This window comes from Euprymna scolopes, chromosome 26 (assembly GCF_053919585.1).
Source record: "Euprymna scolopes isolate OS-2025 chromosome 26, ASM5391958v1, whole genome shotgun sequence".
NCBI lineage: Eukaryota > Metazoa > Mollusca > Cephalopoda > Sepiida > Sepiolidae > Euprymna > Euprymna scolopes.
The window spans coordinates 108958563-108984391 of NC_136507.1; the positions used below are offsets into that span (position 1 = coordinate 108958563).

Sequence of the window (25829 nt, forward strand, 5' to 3'; positions counted from 1 at the left end):
TATATATATATATATATATATATATATATATATATATATATATATATATATATATATACATACATATATATACATATATATATGTATATATATACATATATATACATATATATACATATATATATGTATATATATACATATATACATATATATATATATGTATATATATGTGTGTGTGTGTGTGTGTATGAAAAATTTTCGGGCGTACAGAATTTAATAATGGCTAAATACAGACATATCAACATGATGATTTAAAAAGAATAAAAAATGAAAATAAAGGTTAGCTAACCGGTTTCGTTCCTCACAAAGATTAGATTTCCGTTTGAAACAACATGTACCATCAAAGATTCGCTATGCAAATTTTTCACCCTCGGATGTTCTGAATAATACGTATGGTTCTGCGATTTGCGACCACCTTATAAATAACCATGCGTGTGTCATGAATTTCAGTGCTGACATGTTTACGATCTTGAGTAAGTCGCACTCGCTCTTTCATTTCAAAATTCTAGAGACTATTTTAATTAAGTCTTTGAGACCTCTTTGCAAGCAAAAAGAAAATCTTTTAGGACTTAATTTAGTCTCTATGTAATTTTTACCCCGTTTATTTTTCGCTTTTTTTTTCTCACTCCACAATATTCATGACTTTTTTTATAGTATTTTCCTCGATTTAGTTCTGTTGAGCAAGGAACGAAACCTGGTTAGCTAACATTTATTTTCATTTTTTTTATTTTTTAAATCATCATGTTGATTGGTCTGTATTTAGCTAATTTATATATATATATATATATATATATATATATATATATATATATATATATATATATATATATGCATTTCTATGGAAATATATTTTCTTATAATATATATCAATCCTTATTTAAGAAGCTCAATGTAATTACAGAGCAATATAGTGAATAAATGACAAAAAACTATATTCCAAAATTCATGATGTTGACCATCTTATAATTTATTCCTTTAATTCAGTTGACATTTACAATTCTTGACAGTATCTATTTCGTAGCACAAAATCAATCACTAGATTATTACATCAATCAGTGAATCGATTATACCCTAAGCTCATCAGAAGAAATAGCAACAATCAATCTGTCAAAAGGAAAAAAGTACGTTTTGACATGATTAAAATCCGAACATTGCAAGACAAGCTGTAAATACCTTATAATATGTTTCCATTACACCATTTTGAACTGAATATCAACTGAATTAAAGGAATAAATTATAAGATGGCCAACATCATGAATTTTGGAATATAGCCTTTTGTCATTTATTCACTATATATATATATATATATATATAAATATATATATATATATATATATATATATATATATAATGTGAAAAGGAAGCGGAAGACCGGAGGCTCGACATTTCGGCCGAATTATGCGGCCTTTTTCAAGAGGTGTGCCGATGTTATGATGTGAAAAGGAAGCGGAAGACCACACCTCTTGAAAAAAGCCCGCATAATTCGGGCGAAACGTCGAGCCTCAGGTCTTCCGCTTCCTTTTCACATTATAACGTCGGATTGTATCCATTTTAAATTCATATATATACATATATATACATATATATATATATATATATATATATATATATATATATATATATATATATATATATATATATATTAAACAAAATATTTTTATGTTAATGTATATCAATACGAATACAATTAATTAATAGGTGAATTTAAGGTTGGTGACTCTACATCAAATTCCAAAAATTGCAAAACAAATTAAAAATAATTGCAACTTCTCTTCCAATTTACGTTTTTGTAATCATACTTATATTCTTTTATTTCCTTTTAAAGTTCTTTTTCTTCAGATAAGTTAAGGGTGAAATAAATTGAAAAATTGACATAATAATTACATGCATGATTATGCGCTAGGAATCAAGTGCTGTCAAGAATTGTGCATTTCAACGTACCTGAACAAATAAACGGTAAGATGGTCAACATCTTGAAATTTGGAATATAGACTTTTGTTATATATATATATATATATATATATATGTTATATATATATATATTATATATATATATATATATATATATATATATATATATATATATATTATAAAGAAAATTAAAACTGTAAGTTGAACTTTACAATCAACCTTTCTCTTATAATAAGCTCTACTCTCTATTGCGGTTGGGATTAAATTTTCTGTATATAAATACTGTAATTTATATTAGTTTGAAGTTTACCATTGCGTATATCAGGTAAACACTACATCCATTTGTTTTCATTATATATATATATATATATATATATATATATATATATATATAATGAATCAAATATGGCACTATAAATGAACATCTCATTGTAGGCTGTGAATCCAACGTTTTTTTTTCGGAAAGGTGCCTATATACTCTATATAAGTAAGTTTCTTTTTATTCTCATGATTTTCCGAGCTGTAAAAGATTTTCATTTCCTTTTATCAACATTTTTTCATTACTATATTCGTTTTATTCCATAGAAGAAAAAAAAAACCCCAAAAACAAAACCTTCCAACAGTTTTTTTCCAAGGAAAACATACCTGTTTTTGATGAGTTGTTTGCTGAATTTCCACTATCTAACGGAACACGTGTAAGACGTACTATATTAACATACGAATAAAATACTATGAGTGTGAAATAAATACATCTTCTAGTTTTGGAATGATTATACTAACGATATATATAAACGTTTCGATGTTGACACGTTTCGTCGGAGCTCTAAAGTGATTCAAGCAATACAAAACTAAAACTATCAAAAAAAAAAAAAAAAAAAAATGACAGCCGAAAAGTTAATGTCGTTAAACATGCCATTTATCTTTTCTACGTTCACACATTTCTTCCTTTATTCTCAGTACATGTACAATGAACTTATATGTAATTCGTAAGGCCTCCCTGTCCCTTTACGTTCCCTTTTCCTTTCCCGTATACATAGTTCTATCGCAAACAATTCAAATCGAATTCAAATTTATGTACATTCATCTTCCAGACACATGTAAACCATTCCATTTTCACACACCGTTCATCGCGCATTAATTATTTTACACACACTTATTATAGCTAGTATGAACACGTTCAATAACACATTTCCTCGCATAAATATTACTGAGTTTTAAAAAACAAAACAAAATTATATATAAAATAAAGTATAATGTAACAGTGAAATAATTTGATATAAATTTACCCTTATTTTAATACTTGAGCCAACAATTAGTCCTTCTTGGTTTAGAAAGTCATAAAATCGTAATTTTGTCAACTAAATTAGAATTATCGGAAAACAATATAGCAATAAAGATAAAAATCCCAAATCAAATTTGCGACAAAAATTCAACTGTGGCTTAATAACTATATTTTGTAACTTGGTGTCATTTGTATTTATTAGTTTACTACGTTTTCTCATGATTATTAGCTTTCATATTTCTATTCTAGTAGGGTTTAAGCTATTGCTATTGTAGTTGCCCTAGAAAAGACGACACGATCCCATTTCCATTTGATGAAAATCGGGTTTCTTTTTTGCAGACCATCTACTTGTTGGCCAGTTGTGTACAAATCCCAAAAGCGATGCAAGTCTTCTATCATGTTTGAAAGTGACACAATGTTCAACGAGCGAGATCAGAGATGCGCTGCTGTACAACTCATGCTCTCTACCGATCCAACATAACAACAGGACCATTGCCAGCACCCTCAAAATGCAAATTCGAACAACAGGGACGTTCCCAGGGCGATGAAAACAAAGTTTCCGGCCACAGTTATGATCTTTGGTGTGGTTTGAAGTGAGGACCATATCATACCACTTCACATCTTCGAAGTCGGCTTGGAAGGTAACACCAAAGTGTACGTGGATGTGCCGAAGAGTGTGATAATTTTCTGGTGCGATCAGGTGGCCGCTGCTAGGCCCAGGGTGTGGCAGCAGAATTCGGCACCGGCCTACAAGTCCAAAGGGACGCAGGCCTGCCTTTTCTCATTGGCTCCCCTCCTCCCCCAACCTGAATCTGCTGCATTACTTCATTTGGTCATACGTCGAGAACATCACCAACATGACCTCCCACAACACGAAAGCGAGCCTGATCGTCGCCATCCGTCGAGTATTCGCTAAGCTCCTGTCGGCGTTTGTGGAAACGCCATGCTCTTAGTTCCAGACCCGTACCAAGGCGATGATTGAGGCTGAAGGCGACTACATTGAATAGATGTCAGTTAGAAGTTACTGAATTGATTTTTTCAAAAAAGTTTTAAAATTAAGCTGAAGTATTGTTTTCTTTGGAGAAGGTGACAATTTTATCATTCCGCCCTGTATAATACATAATATTTATTATAAAGAAAAAGCGAGAGGGCTTGGCTTTGGTGGATCATAAAATATGCTTAAATATATTTCATTCATACAGATTTCGTATTTATTAGTGCAGAGCTAATTCTCTACTAGATATTATAGTTATCCTAATGCAAAGTAGTGATTTAAAAATGAAAAAAATAAAATTAAATTACTTGGGTGCCATCAGCTAGAATCAAAACCAAAGCACCTTGCACTCTAGTCGTGTCTCTTGCCGATGTAGCTTTCGAGAAGTACGAACTATTTAATATCGAACGATTTGAAGAAATGAATTTGGACAGTTTGCATTTGAACTTGCTGATGTATGTCTGTACGTGTTATCCATCCAAACAAAGATTTTACCCGTTATGAATCACCCTTAGTGTATGATTAGGATTTTCTCTTAATTTCCGTGTTACGTGAATAGTAGTTTACGACACACATACATTCCTACAATTTGACATTATACGTCTCTATACATCCATATTCGAAGAACTTTATAACAGTGCTTTAGAGTTTTGCCGACATATATATATATATATATATATATATATGTGTGTGTGTGTGTGTGTGTGTGTGTGTGTGTGTGTGCGCGCGCGTGGATGCATGTCAAAATATAATGTCAGATTGTCTTCCGTTTTCTTGCTTTCCAGCTGACTACAATATGGTCGTCTTCAAGTCTAACGTAAACAAGTTCTTGATGAGCCGTTCCACTTGTGTACAAATTTACCGAATTTCCATTACTAACGATTACTATATTGTCCAATTGTCTACTGTATACCCTTTAACCCTTATCCTCGAGTGGCCTCTTGGCCTTGATAAGTGGTGATGCCTATGTAAAAAAAAAAAATAGTGCTTTCAGTTATTTCAATTCTAATTTTATTTTTGCTTTGAACATTCCTTGATTTTTTTTGCAGAAGGCATTCCTTTCCAGGACAACAGATCCAATGCGGATCTACCATAATATATATATATATATATATATATATATATATATATATATATATATATATATATATATATATATATATATATATTTATGAAACATCCATTTATGTGAAATGATTTTTTATTTTTCCCCATTTCCTCTGCTTCACTGTTTTTTTTTTTTTTTTTAAATTTTTTAAGCAAGTACGCTCTATAACTCACTTGCAGTTTCATGAAATCATTTTGGCAATTGCTCCCCTCTGGTGAGAAGGAAAGTATTTCTTTCGAAACTCCGTGGATTAAGGATAATCCACTTCGTTTCCTCTTTGAAAATTAAGTGTTTTTAACATATTTTATTAACTCTTATGTATATACTCTTGGAAGTTTTTAACCTTTAAAACTATACAAAAAAAATTATGTTTTATCATTCGTTAGAAAACTATTTAGTCAGTAAGTCATTCAATAACCTTCAATCATTGCATCAACTTGCTCTCTCGAATTCACTATAGTACCAGTATATATATATACATATACGTCAAGCAGATATTATTAAATACAACCGAGATTATTTGCTTTATGATTCTTTTTATATTTTTTCGATTTTCCGTATATTTTTTTAAATATAAAAATCGGAAATATTGTCTCATAGTTATAACGAGCGATTCATAGATTCGTTGATTTTAACACAATCCTTATACACTGTGAACTTTACTTTATGTATGAAAACCAAAGAAGTGAGATATAATATATGAGAAATATTTGGAATCAAGTCACCCCTTGCCGTTTTCCAGATCATTTGAAACCATAGCAGACAGTTTTAGTCTCCCCTCTATCAAGGCCAGAGGTTTTGGGGAAATATCAGATATTTTTTAATTCATATGCAAAACTAGGAAAACAAATGACTATGATTGAAGCATTTTATGGCTGTGAAAAACTGCCAAAAATAGACTCTGGATGACCCCCTTAATATACGGCATTAAGTGCAAATGTTACATAGCCTACTACACAATTCAGGTCATTATCTTTCCATCGAGCGTTCATTTGTTAAATTCTGATCAATAGTCGCTGAGGTTTGGAACTTACTAAATTGCCCCCAAAAATATATATATACAAAGGGCGAATGTACCTTTTTTCGGGGTCAACGGCCAACTAGCACCGTGTGTGTTTGTGTGTATGTATATGTGTGTTGGGGTGGAGAGGGCTCCCGTAAGCCATGGTGAAGGCAACCTTTCTAGGAGAAGCAAATCTCTGATTTAAAAAACCATAAAGCGGGAGACCAGTACCCGCATTAAGCTGGTCTGCAGTTTAATTTGTTGCTGGCTATCTTGCTCTTGCTTGTTGCTGGATCTCAACATTTTGAACTGAGAGAGAGACTTAGCTGTCGTACAAAGCTAAGACTCTGTAACATCATCTGTGTATAGATACTCCCTCAGACATTTGTCTATTAAAATGGTCTTGTGGCGATGAAAGTCATTTTTGGGCTCATGGACTTTTAAGTGTCTGAGGGAGTGGCATTCGTCTGACAAGACGTTGCAATTATATATATATATATATATATATATATATATATATATATATATATATATATATATATATCTTTGGTTCTATGGGACGAAACTACATGTAATTTGCAGGCTTTTTGAAGAATAAAATACTATTCCATGGTAAAAATTTTATGACAATTGGTAAAAAAAGAACCTATATTTTCAAACCGATAAAATGTGCCCAAATTTGCCTACATTTTTATATTTAGTGTCCTGACAGGCCAGCTTCAGTTTTGCTGCTTCGGTTGTCTCCCCTTTCTCTTTGCCAGTTCACTAATATATATATATATATATATATATATATATATATATATATATATATATATATATATCTGTGTGTGTGTGTGTGTGTATGTTGTAAATAAAAATTACATGTGCTGACTTTTCTTTTTTTCGAATTCGTCTTTTTAAATTTAAACAAACAAATAAACATTAAATTGATTAATATAAACAGAAAACATTGAATGAATTTTGAAAAAGGAAATTTATTCACCCAAAACTTTACACATGCTTTTTTTTTATATATATATTAATGCGTATATATATATATATATATATATATATATATATATATATATATATATATATATATATATATATATATATATATTGATTTAGAAAAAAAAATGCTCTTCCCCGACTGTATGATTAGTTAAAAGAGGAAAAATTTGAATTTCTTGAGAATTTTTTTTTATGAAAAATGATTAAAAAAAATTTTTTTTTTTAACTTTTATTTTTTTTGTAAATTATTTTTTGTTTGTTCGTGTCAAAGAAAAAGCAGACGACCACCAAGAGAAAAAAAATGGCTAGCAACTAAAAAAAAAAAAAACATTAGAAAACTAAGCAGGAACGATGATTTTGTGTCATTTTATTAACAAGAAAAAAGAAGGCCCCCACGTGATCGAAAACTCGTCGATATAAGTGACATAAAAACGAGATTTCGGTGTTTTTGGTTAACATTTTTTTTTTTTTTTTTTAACTAAAAGGAAATAAGAAATAAACAAAAAAAATAACGTTTTTTTTTATAGATATATAAAGAAGAGATTTTTGTGAAGCAGTTAGCATAGCAACCAACATAAAAGAAGGAAAACTTCCGCAAGTGGAAGCTCCTTCTTTTCATTAAGTTGGAGAAAACAGGGGGAAAAAAAAAGAAATTGATTTTGACCAGAGAGATGACGTCGTCAGTCGACTCTTCTGTGTTCGCAATGAACGTTCAAATTTTTGTTTTAGCCCACATTTATCCAGCCATTATTTGATTTAAAATAAAATAAAATTTGACGCCCGGGGGTGGGGTATTATCTTATTTGTGTTGTTGCTTAATATCAAGCAGTACTAAATCAGAAAAAAAAATATCAGTTGTTTTTTTAACACACACACACACACACACACACACACACACACACACACACACGCATGCATATATAGCATACTGGACTCTCAAATCCTTGTTGGGCAACTAATCTCGGAGTTGGAAAACTTCGAAATAACACTCAAGACCAGATAGGTCCCTGATACGTTGTACCATGTACATCCGTACAGCCTGGTAGAGAGAGTGGGTAATGTCTTCCACAATCCATAATCTACTGTGTATGGTTATCGCCTGATAATTCATACGAGAGTCTATCATTGTATGTATATATATATATATATATATATATATATATATATATATGCACACACACACACGCGCACACACACATACACACGCATATATATATATATATATATATATATATATATATATATATATAAGTATTTATATATATATGTGTGTGTGTGTGTGTGTGTATATATATACTTTATATTATCTATTTCTAAAAGTTGTTCGGCTTTAATTATTATTTAATAATACTTTATTTAAATGGCCAAAAATGTTTTGCTTGACATTTGACTTTATTCAATCATGCTGGATAAAACTAGATCGTCTTCCCTGGTTGATGTCATGCCTTCGATCCTTTGGGGTATCCGACGCTCGATTCTAAGTCTACAAAGATCGCAGGCTTTTGTCGCAATCACCATTTTGTTTAATTCATAATGTTTGACTCATATCCTTCCACACACCGTGAAATAAAAAAAAAAAAAGTCACGTTGATCGAAACGTCGACCATAAGAAACTGTCTGTAATCGTTCAAGGACTTCAGAAGGGGCCAAACCAGCCCGCATTTAACAAAAAACGTGCACACGTTTCTGCAACACTCGAGACGCCGTTAAGACGAGGTGTTTCTGTCATCTTTTTTCAAATCGATGTCCCGACAATATGGCGGGCGCACCAAAATATTTGGCTGGTCATCAATTCCAACTTGATTCATAAAAATAAATTCATTTTAATAATTTTGAATAGAAATATACGAGCTTGTGATATTTTCGTCTTTGTTTGATTGCAATAATTACTAATGCGTAATAAACTCGTTCCGGTTCGTTTATTGTCGGGCTTGTTTTAGAAATAATTCTTTTTAGGTGTCGATAAGCACATTGTTTAAAAATAGGTAAAAATGGCTAAAAATAGCTAAAATAGATAAAATAGCTGAAAACTAGTTCATTTTAGTAACTTTTTTCCCCCAAAGGATATATTCTTTCGGATACTATTCTTCGAAGTAGCGTCGTTTAAATGAGAGTAGACGCGAACAAAATTAAATTCAATTTTTTTGCTACACGGATATTTCCTCTAAAATCTTCACTTTCTCTTAAAATATCATGGAGGCTATTTACGTTTCCCGAATCTTTTGCGAAAATTGCCGCGGTTCTATCGAATGTGTAAACCTTTCTGTTATGTTCAATTCTGCTTCCATTTTAACGTTACTCCTTCGATAAATGCCAGCAAAAAGAACTTAGAAGAAAAAATTGCTAAAATGAAGAATTCGTTTTTATTAAGTATTTTAAAATATTTTTAAAGATTGATATTTTAGAATACTTATATTCTAAAATATTTATATACTATATTTCCTTCGTGTTTTTCTTTTAATCGCCCGTCCAATTTGCGTTTGTCTATGCATGGGTTTAAGTTGATCGCGAAGGTATCTTAATGGTATTCTATGAAAGTCTGTGTAAATATTGTTTTGTTTTCAAGATATTCATAGTCCTGTCCTGCCCAAGGCGAGACTTTTTAAAATGGATTCCCTCCTTCTTCTTTTCGCTTTTCTTTCCTTCCTTTCTTTCTTGCATTTCCATGGCCACCATGTTTCCTTGTTCAGATCTATGACCAATTCTCCGTCTCATGTCACGCGAGAACGGACGACAACATAAAAAAGCATCGCTAGAAATGTATCATTACAATATTTGCTTTTTGTCAATGTTAAGTACAGCCATATATATATATATATATATGTTAATAAATATAGTTGTATTAATTTATATATTTATAGGGGAGAGTGCTGAATATCGGCGATATTACCTAAGCTTCAAGACATGGGGTCAACAGCGCATGGTGTTATATATTTTATCGCCTTACGTTCTTATGATCAGGCTATCATTCTCGTGTGCGTTGCTAATTGGTGAAATCTTGAAGCTGTTGTTAGTGGACAGGACGGCACTGTAGTTAGAAAATTGGACAACTCATTCATAGGGGTTCCGCAACAAATTTAAATATACACGTTGAAATATATCACCCTATTTGAAGAACGCAACACCGGAAGTACTAGCTGTTGAGCTCATGTCCCCAAACTTAGATTCTAATTTAGTATATATTATTAATAATAAAAATCGTGCGTACTTCGGCCAAAATCCAGTCCACGTGCACTGTACTAGTTTGGTATTCAGGAAGAAAACGGGTCCTTCCTTGCTTAAGCGCACATGTTTTCCGCTTGGTCCATTTCAATTTTTAGTCATGATTGTTGAAGGAAAAAATACTTACAACCAAGGAGGGATATTTTTTTTTTTCTTAAAAAGAAAAAAAGAAGTCCAAAATTTTTTTACGTAAGTTCAAATTTTGTTGTTATTTTTTGTTTTTTTGCCAAAGAAAGATGTTCAGGTAAAGAAAAAAAGAAAAAAAGAAATAGGGTAAAAGGGTAGAACAGCAATAACCCAAGCGGATGGAATATCAGTGGGTGTAACACCTTGTGACGTGTGAATGGCATTGGATGTTTCTTTCGTTGTCGTCTGCTTACAATCACGCACGCACGCACAAAGTCACACATAAACGTGGCAGTCGGCTCAATCCCGTTGTCAATCGTAACCGTCGTTATCGTCATCAGTAAATATGTCGCACCAAACACTCTTTCGAATTTGTATTTGCATCGTTATTACAATTAGTGCTTTGATAGTTATCGACCATTCTTAACAGCACAAACTCCGTCTAGATTTTTATAAAGGTACTCTTCGATAGACTGAACGGTGTTATATCGAAAATGTCCCTTGAACTCAGACTCGTGTTGAATGTAAAATAAAATTTAAATTACAATTTTTTTATCAGAGTATTGTTCAAAATTCGTGTTAAGTTATAATTTTATTAAAAAAAACAAAAAAACAACTTACATCCCACCAATAACATGAAAAGGGTACGCACAAATATACGTAATATATTTAATAATTAATATATATGTGTGTTTTATATACATATATGTGTGTCTAATATATATATATATATATATATATATATATATATATATATATATATATATATATATATATACATGTTGATATAAATATAAAGATAGATATGGCAACAGCAACAACTGTAATAACTGCTTACCGATTAACTATTCGTTATTTTAAAGAAATCCTACTTGCATAAATCAGCAAATTAAACAGGAGAAAGTTGAAAGCGCGCTCCAAAATTGCATCCATTATCGTTTGGGTTGGAAAGATTTGACGCGCATGACGTTCGCATTTAAGACATTTTCATCGGATATTGTTTGAGACGCCTGTTTTTTTTTGTTTTTTTTTTCTCTCTTTCTAAAACACGTCTATTTTTTTTTGTGTTTTCTTTATCCGTCAATTGTCTGCCTGTGAAACATTTAACGTAACTCAAGTAAATTTTGATTCATGCAAATCGCGCCAATAATAATAATAATAATAATAAACATACGCATCAGAGGGCAGGTCGATCGAACGCTTTTCACGAGTTGCGAGAGAAGCTGTCAAATATTTGCTTCACACAAACATACACACCTATGCACATCTATACAGTGGTTGATACTTTCTTAGAAAAACATTTTATAGTACTTAAAAGGATATATCATGACGATTGTTTCATGCACGTTTGCGAACATTAGATGACTTGCATTTAGAGTCAAACTTAAGCTTGTTTTAATTCTTTTCACGATTATTAGATTAGAAAGAATGAAAACAAGATCGAATTTGATCTTATGTCATTTGTCGATTGCAAAACCGTGAGATTATAGCTATTAAAAAGCACGTAATCCTTTTTAAGTACTATATATATATATATATATATATATATATATATATATATATATATATATATATATATATATATATATATATATATATGTATGTGTGTGTGTGTGTGTGTAGAAATTAGTCTTTATATCACGTTATTTTTACGCGCTCACGTAAAAAGCGTCCGCCATTTTGTTTTCGACCGATGCTCACATGTTTTGTATGTAGAAGTTTTTTGTTTCTTTCTTTTTCGTTTTTTTTTTTATATATTAAAAACCGCCATGTATTTTGCAGTCACTGTTTTTTTTTTATTTGTTAAAACTTATTTTAATAATAATAATAATAATAATAATAATAATTCCTTATGAAATAAGTATAAAACAAAAACTTTGAAATCGAGATAAAAACTTTTTTTATTTTTATCCATCATTAGAAAACTTTTTTTTTTTTTTTTTTTTTTTTTTACTTAAAACAGATATTCCAATTTTTTTTCGTAGGGAGGGAATTTTTTTCTTCGCTACAGATGTTTTCAAAATATAAGAGGAAGAAAGCAATCTTTAAAAACCATACGAAGTGTGATATTAACACCCAAACCTCTAGTTGTTTCGGTAGGCTTTTCCTTTTTTTTCTCTTCGTCTCCTTTTCTTTCTTTTCTTTAATTTCTTCGATTTCTTTTATTTACCCTTGATTTAAAAAAATTATAAGTTTTTAATTGTTTATTCATTATAATTGTTACTGTTAACTATTTATTATTTATATCATTTTTAAAAATATATATTTTAAAAATATTACACGTATATATATGTATATATATGTGTATATATATTATATATAATTATATTATTTTATATTTAAAAAAAAGATATACTAAAACCTTGGTGGAGATGTAGTTTTAATCAAAAAATGTAGGCTTTTAGGACCTACACCCACCGAAATAAAAAAGGTACGACTACAGCGAAATAGTCTAGGTCCCACGCCTGGTAGAGAGAGAGTGGAGAGTGAGAGTTGAAATCATGAGAGTAAGATTGAGAGAGGAGGTGAGAGAAGGGGGGAGAGGGGAGAGGATAGAGAGATACTGATATGTGAAATTTAGACAAGCAAGGCGTTACGTCATTGTTTTAGCCGCCAGAAATGAAAACACAAACAAAACCGAGACGGGCTAAGTTGAAAAAAAAAAAAAAAAAAAAAAAATGGGAGGGGGGGTTATTTGATGCAATGGAGGCGCGTCCGTAAAATACGGTTTTCGAATTCGGTTCAGAAGTAAAAAAAAAAAAAAATAAAAAAAATAAAAATAATAAAAATAAATAAAAGGAACCATTGTAATCGAATTTTGCCTCTAAATTAACATTTTTTTTTAAAATCCTAACGAGAAATAATTTTCAGGCCGCCAATTTCAAAGCTTCAAAAAATCACTTTCGAATATCGAAGATTTACGAAGTGAACACCGTTTCGGCCCATTTTTCTCACCCATAACTACAGATTAAAAAATGGCCGTCAGGGTGATTTTTTGCGTGATCATTGAAATTCGAAAGTGATTTTGAATTCTTAAAAAACTATCAGTTTGAAAGTGTTTTCTGGTTAAAATCAGAATTAAAGGCTTTCTTTTTTGGCTAAAACCGTGATCAAGTGTTACGATTCAATTTTACTCCTAAACCAAAGAAACTGTTTTTTTTTCGATCGCACCTCCATTGTCTCAAGCAACCGAAAAAATAGCATTTTCTACAGATGTTTTTTTGTAGTTGGAGGGTAGGGGGCATGGGAGTAGGAGATAATTGTGGGGTTTGAGGGGGTCATTTTGAGAAGGAAGGGGGAGGGCAGAGACACGACATGCAAGGAAGCTTAAACTATTGGTGCTCTGCCACTGGAGAATTTAAGGGAAAGGGGGGCCTTCTTATGGACCTTTTGGGGAGCGATGTTGCCATTAAGGAGAAATCTCGATTTAGAAGACAACTTTGATGGTGAGCGTGGCTTTTTCCTGGAGAAAAGAAGAAAAAGAAAAAATATAAGTATAAAAAGCAACAAAGTAATATAAACGAAAAATATAAAAACGAAAGCGAGTTTATCTATGTAAAATTTCTACTTGCCAAATGCATTATATTTTTAGTTAGCATCAGTAAGCAAACCAAAGGGAGATAATTCATTCGAATTCGCTGCAGTAGTAGTGTTACTACATCTTTCTTTGTATATTTAAACAAGAAGCAGACAAGGTGTTGTGTCTCAATAACGCAGTTAACGCGGTACTGAGTTGAACGTAACTTGTTTGTGTCAAGTTTAGAGCACAGAGGTCAAAGGGTCGATGCTGAGAGGTTTCAAACCTATTAACTTCCCTTGACAACGCAGAACCTGTGTGCTAGCAAAGGGTCACGAGATAGGTCAGTGCATTTTGAGTGCAAGCCAGTTAACTTAATCACCATCCCCTCCACACACACCTTAAAATAAATAGGGAAGGACAGGTGTTTTTCTAGTCAGTTCACAGTTTAGAATCAACAGTCCGAATTCAGCAGTTTACAGTCTAGAGTCTGTCGTGATTCTGAGAAGATTAAAGACTTCTTGTGGATGCGGCGAGAGATGGGAATGGATGGCAGATAAATCGATATTAAAATTATCACCCTTCTTTTAAGGATGACGCAGGAAAAGGGACGACTTCGAACATGAGCTGAATAAAGTTCCAGTTGTCTAGAGAAAAGATACTTGCGTCTGTTGTTATGCATGAGAGAGCTTTTGTTCCAGGTGCGCCGACGTCGAGACAAAAGTCACTCGAGGACACGGCAAGAGATGTGAAGAAGATATAAAAGGTACGTTCTGCTCCGTTTTTATAAAGCCCTCAAAAGGGCTGATGTGCCGTAAAGTAAACATTAACACGCAATACAAGCAGACCCCTTCCGCCAGGCAACAAATATAATCCCGAAAGGAAAACTAACAGCGTATTCACACTAACAAATTTTGGTTTGGAAATTAAGTTTTCTCTCAGCTATCTAACACTTCACCCTGTCCTTCCCAATTCGTCCTTCTTAAAGCAGCTACTCCCGCATATGCAAATTAACGTCACATATAAAAAAATCAGCTGCAAACGCAATTTACTTGTTTTTATTTTCTCGAACTTAACATGCAAAATTGGTGCGCTCTCATTCTTGTGAGTAATTTCTCCTATTACACTTAACCCTATGATATCAATGGCCCCGTTATGTCCCCAGACAATGAATAGCCTTCGTAAAAGTGGTCGCGCATGTAATCTCGAAGCAAGGGTTCCGCAATCCCAAACCTGATCTCTCCTGTCTTATTCCAGTGACAAAGAGAAGTCCGCAATGACTGGAAACAATGCCGAGATAAAAAGAGAGTATACATATGATATTCCGAAATGATCACTCATTTAGTATTGACCAGGCTCAATGTTGCTTAACTTCGATGATTGTGCCGTACCTGATACCCAGGAACGTGGAGAGAGGGTGCTAGGGGTGCCCAAGAACCTGCCCCTTATATTCATGTTTTAAAAGTGCTCTTTTCAAAGGAATGTATTATAGGCTTGTGCCTCACCGTAACTATGTTTTTGCCGTTATTTTTTTTGCACATGAAAATCTGCCCAGAAAAAAAGTCCTTTGCACGTTATTGATGATATCGTTATTACATAAATGACAGGGAAATGATGATCGCCTTCGACGAGCACTTCTGTGTAAGATTGAAGAAAGATCTTCCTCGTTTCCACCTTATTATCATTGCTATGCTTATTTGCCGATTCTGTGTATGTGGGTGTGCAATTTATGTATAGATTTGGTTTCATTTTTAAACGTTTCCTTATAGTAACTAACCCTCAAATGCGGCAAGGTATCAATAGAGAAAGCCTTGAAACTAAACGGACTAAAATTCTCGATCATACCAGTCCTCCTCCCCCCACACACACGCACACACACAAACCAACGCCAGAATGGAAGATTTGAAACACACTAAAATAGACCCCGAAATGAACTCCCTGTGTAAGACACTGCGAGTCAATACTAGAATACAAAGACCCAAATCTATCGTCATTCGTCACCCCCCCCCAAGAGTAAATCACAATCCGTTAACCGTTAACAACCAAGACAGCTAAACATGCAACCATGCAAAAAAAAAGTGGCTTTTACAACTGATAAATGGTAACCCATTAGTAAATTAGAGTACGAAAAAAATTACAGCATTAGAAATCTTAAAGCAAATTACACCCAATTCCAACAACCTTTCCACAACCTCAAATGGTCGTACTGCACGTTATTACTCTTAAACTTATCCATCATAATTTACGTAATCACACTTGATGTGATTTCATAATGTAATCTCAATGACGCCACACAATCGAAACCATCTTAATTTCCGCCTTACGTTAAAACGACTTCTGTTCATGTGAGTCTCTCGTATTTGTTCGGACTAAACGCAAGATTTACAATTTCCCTGGAAGATCCAAATGTAAGCTCAAGAAAAAATGAAAGTCTCAGATAATTGCATGACTTATTTAGCCTATTTTTCGAACGTTTAGTAAAATTTTGAAAATTGTGTAATTGGCGCGTTATATTTTGTAAACGGACATCTAATTAATTAACTATTCGTTTTTATTGTTTTTATCTAATAACTGTTTTCGATGCAATATGACAGATGATTTTATTTACGGATATATTTTATCTTTTATCTCATTGGGTGAATAAAATTTTTACAGGTCCTTTCAGTGAATTCTAAAGGTGGCGTTTCTTTGTTTCAGCAATTCTTCCGAGCAACACCTGATGCGGGTCTATATATATATATATATATATATATATATATATATATATATATATATATATATATATATATATATATATATATATATTAAGTAATGTGATTTATAATTTAAAAATTAAAAAAAAATATTTTAAATTTAAAAATCAAATTTTAATTAAATTAAAAATCAGTTTCATAAGAAGGAACAACAACAAAGTCAATTATCTGTACGATCGTTTCGGAAATCCGTGCTTTTTATTTGTGGTATACATGAAGTCACGTAGAACAATTATACATAGTTTTTTTGGTAAGCACGGTCTCCTCATCAGCAAATTTAGGAGGATTTTTATTGAATTGAAAAGACACCAAAAATAAACCTAGCATTAAAAGTAAGGCAGATGAATCTTTTAGTTTTTCTTTTTTTGAAATCAGGAACTGTATTTAAAGTAGTCATTTAGATGTTTGCTATAGCTTTTTATTTTATCGAATTAGCTCTAGGACATTTAACTATCGAGCTTATTATATATCTAAATTACAACGAGCATTTCCTGTATTTTAATTAAACTAGTAATTTCACTATTACATTAAAATACACTTAGCTCTTTAGACTATTATTCTAATCTCCTTTAAATTATATATATATATATATATATATATATATATATATATATATATATATATATATATATATATATATATATATATATATATATATATATAAGTAAATTTTTGGTACAGCAAAATGGAAGGAGAAATTTCAGAGGAAACATAATTTAATTTAAATACCAAAAAACAAGAAATGGGCAGGTGAAATTAAAATTTCCTTAAGGCCTTATCGTCTGACCCTCTAAGAGGAAACGTCAGAATGATAAATTAAAAACTAAGAAAACGAATGAGGGAAGAGGGGAATTTTGGTTTCAGTTGGAAGAACAGTGGAGAAAAAAAAAAAAAAAAAAAAAAAAAAAAATTCTCACTGTTCAGGTGGTTTTAAATCAATGAATATCTCCAACTGATGTTTCAGAATCTTTTGTCTACATCAATGAATATCTCCAACTTTAATTTATCATTCTGACGTTTCCTCTTAGAGGGTCAGACGATAAGGCCTTAAGGAAATTTTAATTTCACCTGCCCATTTCTTGTTTTTTGGTATTTAAATTAAATTATGTTTCCTCTGAAATATATATATATATATATATATATATATATATATATATATATATATATATATATATATATATATATATATAAACGAGGCTTTTCAACTCAAAACGTTGATCAGCTACGAAGACGAGGTGCTCCAGAATCTATTTTTCTGCATAGTTACCGCCATTCCCGATGCACTTTTCCCAGAAATTTAATGACGCGTTTCTGCTTCTGACGCAGGTCAATGACAAGAGTTGCTTTCTTAGAGTCTCACACCATATTGATGGTGTGAGACTCTAAGAAAGCAACGAAGGGATGAAATTTTAGGTCATGAATGCATCAGTTCAGTCATCATAATAATCCAATGTGCAACTCTCTTTGATTCATTCAGGCGGAAGAAAAAATAGGAGGTATTACTTTTCAAACAACCCTTGTACGTGCGCATATATATATATATATATATATATATATATATATATATATATATATATATATATATATATATATAATAGAAATACATGTGTATAATTAGACTCAACATCACAAACCAAATAAACGCAACATACAATCACCTATCATGCAAAGTTATCACCTAAGATTTCTACTAAAAGTGTTAACAAACCAAACATGACAAGAGGCTAAAACGAACGAAAAAGCGGCTGAGTACTTACGACGCCATTTTCATCGGACAACGTGATGATAGAGTTCCTGTTCACCTGGCCCCAGTCGGCAACTGAAGAAATGATGTCATCTGCCTTGATTTCGGAGTCCTTTTCGAAATTCTTGGCCCAGACCTGCAGAGACGAAAAAAAGCAACATTACCAAATAAATCAACACATTAAATAAAGCAATGGAATTAATCAGAAAAACAAAATAACGATTTATCAGACAATTCTAAAATAAATATGCTACCCAATTAAAGTATAAAGAATTGTTTGTGTTTCATTTCAACGAAGGAATTCTTCAGGCTAATTAATAAATTTGTAATTTTACAATGCATTATTAAGTTTAACTAAAAAACATTGATTTTTTAAAACTTAATGTTTTAATTGTTTTTAATTGTTTACAAATTTGTTTTATTATTTTTTTATTGTTTTTATTATTTTTATTACTTTTAAATTGTTTTTAATTGTTTTTTATTGTTTTTATTGTTAGTTAATTGAATTGATTTTATCGATTTTTATTGTATTTAATTGTTTTTATTATTTTATTGTTAATATTGATTTTATTGTGTTTCAATTACTTTTTATTATTTTTTTCATTGTTTCTATAATTATTATTGTTTTTAATTGCTAGTTATTGTTTTCTATTATATTTATTGTTTTTGTATCTTTAATTTAATTGTTTCATTGACCTTTATTGTATTTAATTGCTATAATTATTGTATTATTCTATTGCTATTATTGATGTCATTGTGTTTAAATTGTTTTTATTATTTTTTATTTATATTGTTTTATTGTTGTCATTGTGCTTTATTTTATTTCATATTTTTTAAATTATTTTTAATTGTTTTATTGTATTTTTATTGTAAAATAAAACTCAGTAATATTTTATCAATAATAAAAGTTGTGATGATTTCCCCTAATACTTTGAACTTCATTTCCACAGAACATAAATATGATAATAAAATGAATATTGTGAAATCCGTTAATGCGGCTTCTAGGCGGCTTAAGAAACGGTTGGCGGATTCTGGTGCCTATTTTCTAGATCTAAATGAAACTCTGTTATAGACCCCTTTCCCCCTTCCATATATATATATATATATATATATATATATATATATATATATATATATATATGATTAGTTTTTTTTATGTATCTACATAAAATTTTATGCAAATATTTTCAGTATTTAGTTTGACAATGGGCGATACATAAGCAGAGATAGGTAATAAGTTTTGAAAATATATATCATTGGCTACAATAAATGGATATGTGACTAACTATGAATCTGATTGGCTGACTAGCAAAGGCAGTACGACGTGGATATATAAAAACACGAAACAACATAAATTACATGCATAAGCCTGACGAATCCTTACGAGGATAAAACGCGAAATCTGCTATGTACCTTAATTACCATATATATATATATATATATATATATATATATATATATATATATATATATATATATATATATATATATAATTCGGTTGTTTTCTATAAATCTGTGCATTACTAATACTAATACTCCTAATAATAATAATAATAATAATAATAATAATAATAATAACAACAACAACAACAACAACAACGGTGTATAGCTTAGACTGACGTTTTAAAGTCATTCGGAGACATTGAACTTGGCTTCAGTCATTTAACGGGGACCGGTGTGTCAAGTGTGGGGATATTTGTTTTCTTTTTCTGGGTGGGGATTTTCTTTCCTTGGGATTGTCAAAATAAATGTCAAGTAATTTGAAAGGTAACACCTACCCTGATATTCTGTTGTGCATCGAGGGAGGTGTCACGGCTGATGATGTACTCGAATGAGGTTTCGGGCAATGAAGTTGTTCGCGGGAATTCTCTCTTGATTTTCCACCCCTTCAAGTTCTGCAACTGAAAATTTGAGAAGAAAAAACAAAATTAAAAATGAATAATTATTGTTGTTCTCAAAGAAAAATCTTTGATAATGGCCTGTGTGAAAATTCCTAGTGAGGATAATAATAATGCACTTAAGAACGGAAATCACAAAATCCTATGAGACATGGCTATACAAACCGATAAACCATCCAAGCAAGAAGACCAGATGTCATAATAGTTAACGAGAAGGAAGAATCCTGCCAGATCGTAGATTTCGCCATTCCAACAAACCACAGGGCGAATATCAAAGAGATGAAGAAGCAAATACATGGAATTGGTCAGCGGAAAAGGAATATGGAAGATGAAAAAAGTTAAGATAACACTGGTAATATAAGGAAAATTAGGAACCGAAAAACTTTGAAAAAAAGAATGAGAGAGATTGGACTCAGGGAGATGGTTGAGAAGATACGATGGATAACAAATAAAAAAAAACAGCTGAAATATTAAGAAAACCCCTTGAATGCAGAGACTAATACACATGAACTACACATGATAACTGGCAATGTAGAAACTGCAACAGAAGCAAAAAAAAAAAAAAAAAGCGTAGAGAAACATTATATGGATCGAAGAAAACTGAAACCGGAAAATTGTAAGCTATCCCCCCCCCCCTCTCAAAAAAAAAGAAGAAATTGCAGTGTCAACATCAACTGGTATCCCACCAAATAGTGAAGGGTCAAGTAGGATAGAAAGACTGAAGAAAGAAAACACTAATCAGACCTCCACTGGATGAGTGCAAAGAGGACTGGGACATTGTAGAAGCTTATTGCCACCCAAATTTCAGTGAAGGCTGATGGTCGTTACCAGCGAGAAATGCATTGTAAACGGTTGTTGCAATAACGCAAATTACTTTGCAAATGTTATCGAAAGAGATGGAGAGTATTGAATATTTGGGAAGACTTGTTGTCACCCAGACTCCAGGGAATACCACAAATTGTCATCAGTGAGTAATCATGATAACCTGTGTGCGAACTCTTAGCAAATAAAAATAATAATAATAATAATAATAATAATAATAATAATAATAATAATAATAATAATAATAATAATAATAGGAGCACTAGGAACAATTCCGAAAAACTTTGAAAAATGAATGGCAGAAATTAGAATCAGAGGAATAGCTGCAAAAATACAACGACTAACGATAATGAAAACGGCTGAAATATTAAGGAAAACTCTTCAATGCGGAGAATAATACAAGAATACAATGTAACGATGAAGCATTACAGGGAATGAAGAACACCGAAGCTGCATATCTACAAGTTCTACACCCCCATCACGCATCCCCTCCCATTGTCTAATCGCCGTTCCCCCAATAGAAAAGTGATACCAAAGAGCCGAGAAGGGTCAAAGAGGATGGAAAGACCGAGGAGACAGCGCTGACCAGACCTCCGCTGGACAAGCGCAACGAGAACTGGGACCTTGAGGAGGCTTAGTGCCACTCAAATTCCAGTATAAACCAATGGCCACTACCAGCGAGAAATCAATGGTAAGTGGCTGTTGCGATGACGCAAATTTATTTGCAAATGCTATCGAAGGAGGTGGAGAGAGCTGGACGTCTGGGGAGACTTGTTGTCACTCAGCTTCCAGAGAACACCACAATCAGATCGGTTGTTGACTTGTGTGAAAGCTCCATATGAGTCAATACTACTACTACTACTACTACTACTACTACTACTACTACTACTACTAATAATAATAATAATAATAATAGTAATAAAACACACGTGGTAGCACCAGACGCTGCTGATACTACGCAAGATCGTTGAAAAAAAACCCCACAAGGATGAAACAATCGAGTTGTAAGAGCACCATGCAAACCTCCAGTGGAATGGCGTACTGGAATCTTGGGAAGATTTATTGCTACTCAAATTCCAGAGAAAACCAACGGTAGTTATCAACAATAAATCAATGGTAAATGGTAGTTGAGATAATGCAAAATAATTTGCAACGATTATCAAAAGAAATGGAAAGTGCTATAAATCTGGAGAGACTCATTGTTACTCAAACTCCAGGGAACACCACTTTCTATTGCCATTGAACAATCACTGATTATGTTATGTATCTTAATTACCCCCAATGAATCAATAATATGAAAACACCCAATGAATCAATAATATAATTTGGACAAAAGAAGGGCTCGCGTCTTTGGATCAAAGTACTATGAAACTAATGATCATACACAACACATTACAGTCGAAGAAGAGTGATATTGAATAAGGAAAGAATAAAAAGAGGACTAGTAAGTATCGACAACGCGGCAATTAAAGGACGAGGAAATATATCAGACAATATACAGAGATGTTGATTAGGTTGCGAAAATGAGCAATGTGGGAAGCAGCGAAACGAGAAACAAAAAAAAAAAAAAAACGCGGGAAAAGAAGAAAATGTAAAGAAAAGCATCTACATGGACGATTTATAGGAATGACCCCATAAATGGCTGCGAGAAACACATGGTCATAAATGCAGAAAGGATACATGAACAGAAAAATGGGATCGCTACCTACAGCTGCACAAAAACAGCGCAATCAGAACGAACTACATAAACGCTTAGATAGACAAATACAATGCAAATGTAAATCTGTGGACAAAGAGACGAAACGGAAAACAAAACGGCGAGAAATAAAAATGGGAAGAGAAGCAACTACATTGTTTATTTATAAGACGAATCAAATTACAATTTATGAAAAAATAAAAAAATAAAAAAAGCAAAAAAAAGCTATCATTTGTAAGATTGCCCCCCCCCAAACAGAAGTATATGGCTACAAAAAAAAAAAAAAAAAAAGAAAAAAAAAAGAAAAAACATTTGAAAACAGAAGCGGAGCTGCTATTAACGGCCGCGCAAAACAATCCAATACGAATGAACTAGATAAAAGGCAAAATAGACAAAGCCAAGGAAAACAATAAATGTAGACTCTGTGGACAAAGACACGAAACAATAAATTATATAATAAGTGAATGTAGCAAAATTGTTTAAAAAGAATTTAAAAAAAAAAATATGATTACGCTAGGAAGGCAGCTCACCGAGAACAGTGCAAACGATTACAGAGACGCAAATCAATCAGTAATGGAGAAAACATTCTCTGGGAGTAGAAACAGATAAAATTATCCAAGCAAGGAAAGCAAACACAATAATAATTAACCAACAAGAGAAGAAAATACTATTAGCAAAAAAAAAAAAAAAAAGTAAATAAATAAATAAAGTGAAACGATTTGATTAAGGCTTACTCTCTTCATTCTGGTTGTGCTGGTGTTATCCAGTGTGACGTAACGACCGGTGTTGTCAACCTCGGCAATAGAGATGACACCCTTGGAGGAACGCTGCATGGTGACGCGGCCTGTTGTGATGGAGGTCGTACCTGCAAAATGAGCAAGAGAACCACGGGTGAACGACTCGTACGTCTGTCCATTGTACTACATGCGACTTAGAATAGGAGTCGGTCCTTCGAAATAATAAGGGGTCGGGTCATCCCCTCACTCACTATATATATATATATATATATATATATATATATATATATATATATATATATATATATCACTAGATTCGCGCCGCCCTGGCGATGCCGCCGCGCACTTGTTAATGATACTTCCGGCATACAACTGGCCATCTTTAGTCCCGTTTTCTGGTTTGGCGCGCGGCGGACTGATCCCCTGTGATTTGTGAATAGTAGCAGGTAGTACAATGGACACACGCACCTGTTGAAAACCACCACCAAGAAAGGACATCCACAGTCAGAGAGTGAGACGCATGCTGGGTTCGAAATAATTTATTTAAATAGTTTTAATTGACATATTTTTATGTATAGTTTTAATTGACATATTTAAATAGTTTTTATAGTTTTAATTGACATATTTAAATAGTTTTAATTGACATATTTAGTTTTAATTGACATTTTTTTTTCAAATTTAAATAGTTTTAATTGACATACTTTTATGTATAGTTTTAATTGACATATTTTTCAAATTTAAATAGTTTTAATCGACATATTTTTATGTATAGTTTTAATTGACATATTTAAATAGTTTTTATAGTTTTAATTGACATATTTAAATAGTTTTAATTGACATATTTAGTTTTAATTGACATTTTTTTTCAAATTTAAATAGTTTTAATTGACATACTTTTATGTATAGTTTTAATTGACATATTTTTCAAATTTAAATAGTTTTAATTGACATATTTTTATGTATAGTTTTAATTGACATATTTAAATAGTTTTTATAGTTTTAATTGACATATTTAAATACTTTTAATTGACATATTTAGTTTTAATTGACATATTTTTTTTTCAAATTTAAATAGTTTTAATTGACATATTTTTCAAAGAAGAAAATTTCAATCTTATTGAATGAAATCGGCTTCGAATCGTTGCATTACAGAAATATTTGTTTCGAAATTTACTCGAAAACTTAGCAAGCGTAAGTAAGTTTTTGGGTTCGAATTGTCGGCATAAATATCACACATTGTAAACGAGAAAATTGCGCCAAATTTAACAGAAAAAAACTTTTATATGGCGTCTATGTCATACGATATGATCACGTAGACATACCTGTTCCCGTTAGATCACTGAATGTAAGCAATGTTGAGCCTGGTCAATACTAAAATGGATGACCAAGTGCAATATATGCTCTGAATCATGGAGAGGGCTTGGCACTTTCAGATTACGGATGTCATAGACAGGAATGAAATACTACTACTACTACTACTACTACTACTACTACTACTACTACTACTACTACTAAAAGTTTATTGTCCAACCGGTATTGGTCAGAATTTTCCCAAATTACGTTTGAAGAACAAATGGGATAACAAGTATGTCATGAGAACAAGATCAAATTCTTTTTCTACTACTACTATTACCACTACTACTACTACTACTACTGATAATGCCATCTGCTTTTTAGAAATCACAGAGGCAACAACATTGGTTGCTATCACAGAAACTGATCGTGGAAAGTCCGAGTGGATAGAAAGTTTGTACAGACCCCGATTGGAAAAGCCAGGGGAGAACTGGATTAATGTGGAGATTTATTGCCGCTCAAATTTCAGAGAGAGCCATTGGCCTTTGTCAGCGAAAACTCAATGATAAATGGATGATGCAAGGAGCAAATATTGAGTTTCAATGGTGATCGAAAAAAGCTCAGGTGTACTGAGAAATCTGGGTAGATTTTTTGTCATCCATGTTCCAGGGAAAGTATCTGCTTTAATCAGTTAACGATCACTGGGAATGACTTGGGCGAGAGCTTCGAA

The 25829-nt window shown here is 32.0% G+C and overlaps 1 protein-coding gene across 2 annotated transcripts in view; it reads right to left on the reverse strand.

The window, feature by feature from the left end:
• Positions 1–13295: 13295 nt before the first annotated feature.
• LOC145248360 (60 kDa neurofilament protein-like) overlaps positions 13296–25829 on the reverse strand; it is a 104586-nt gene continuing 92052 nt past the window's right edge. The window contains exons 8-11 of one of the 2 annotated variants that reach the window (XM_080110282.1): positions 23804–23913; positions 20432–20554; positions 18667–18789; positions 13296–14102 (exon numbers count right to left, since the gene is read on the reverse strand). In XM_080110282.1, the coding sequence (XP_079966408.1) occupies positions 14067–14102; positions 18667–18789; positions 20432–20554; positions 23804–23913 (392 nt within the window). In that variant the 3' untranslated portion in view covers positions 13296–14066. Of the gene's footprint in view, positions 14103–18666; positions 18790–20431; positions 20555–23803; positions 23935–25829 lie in introns of both variants that reach the window. The other variant, XM_080110281.1, reaches the window with a different exon arrangement.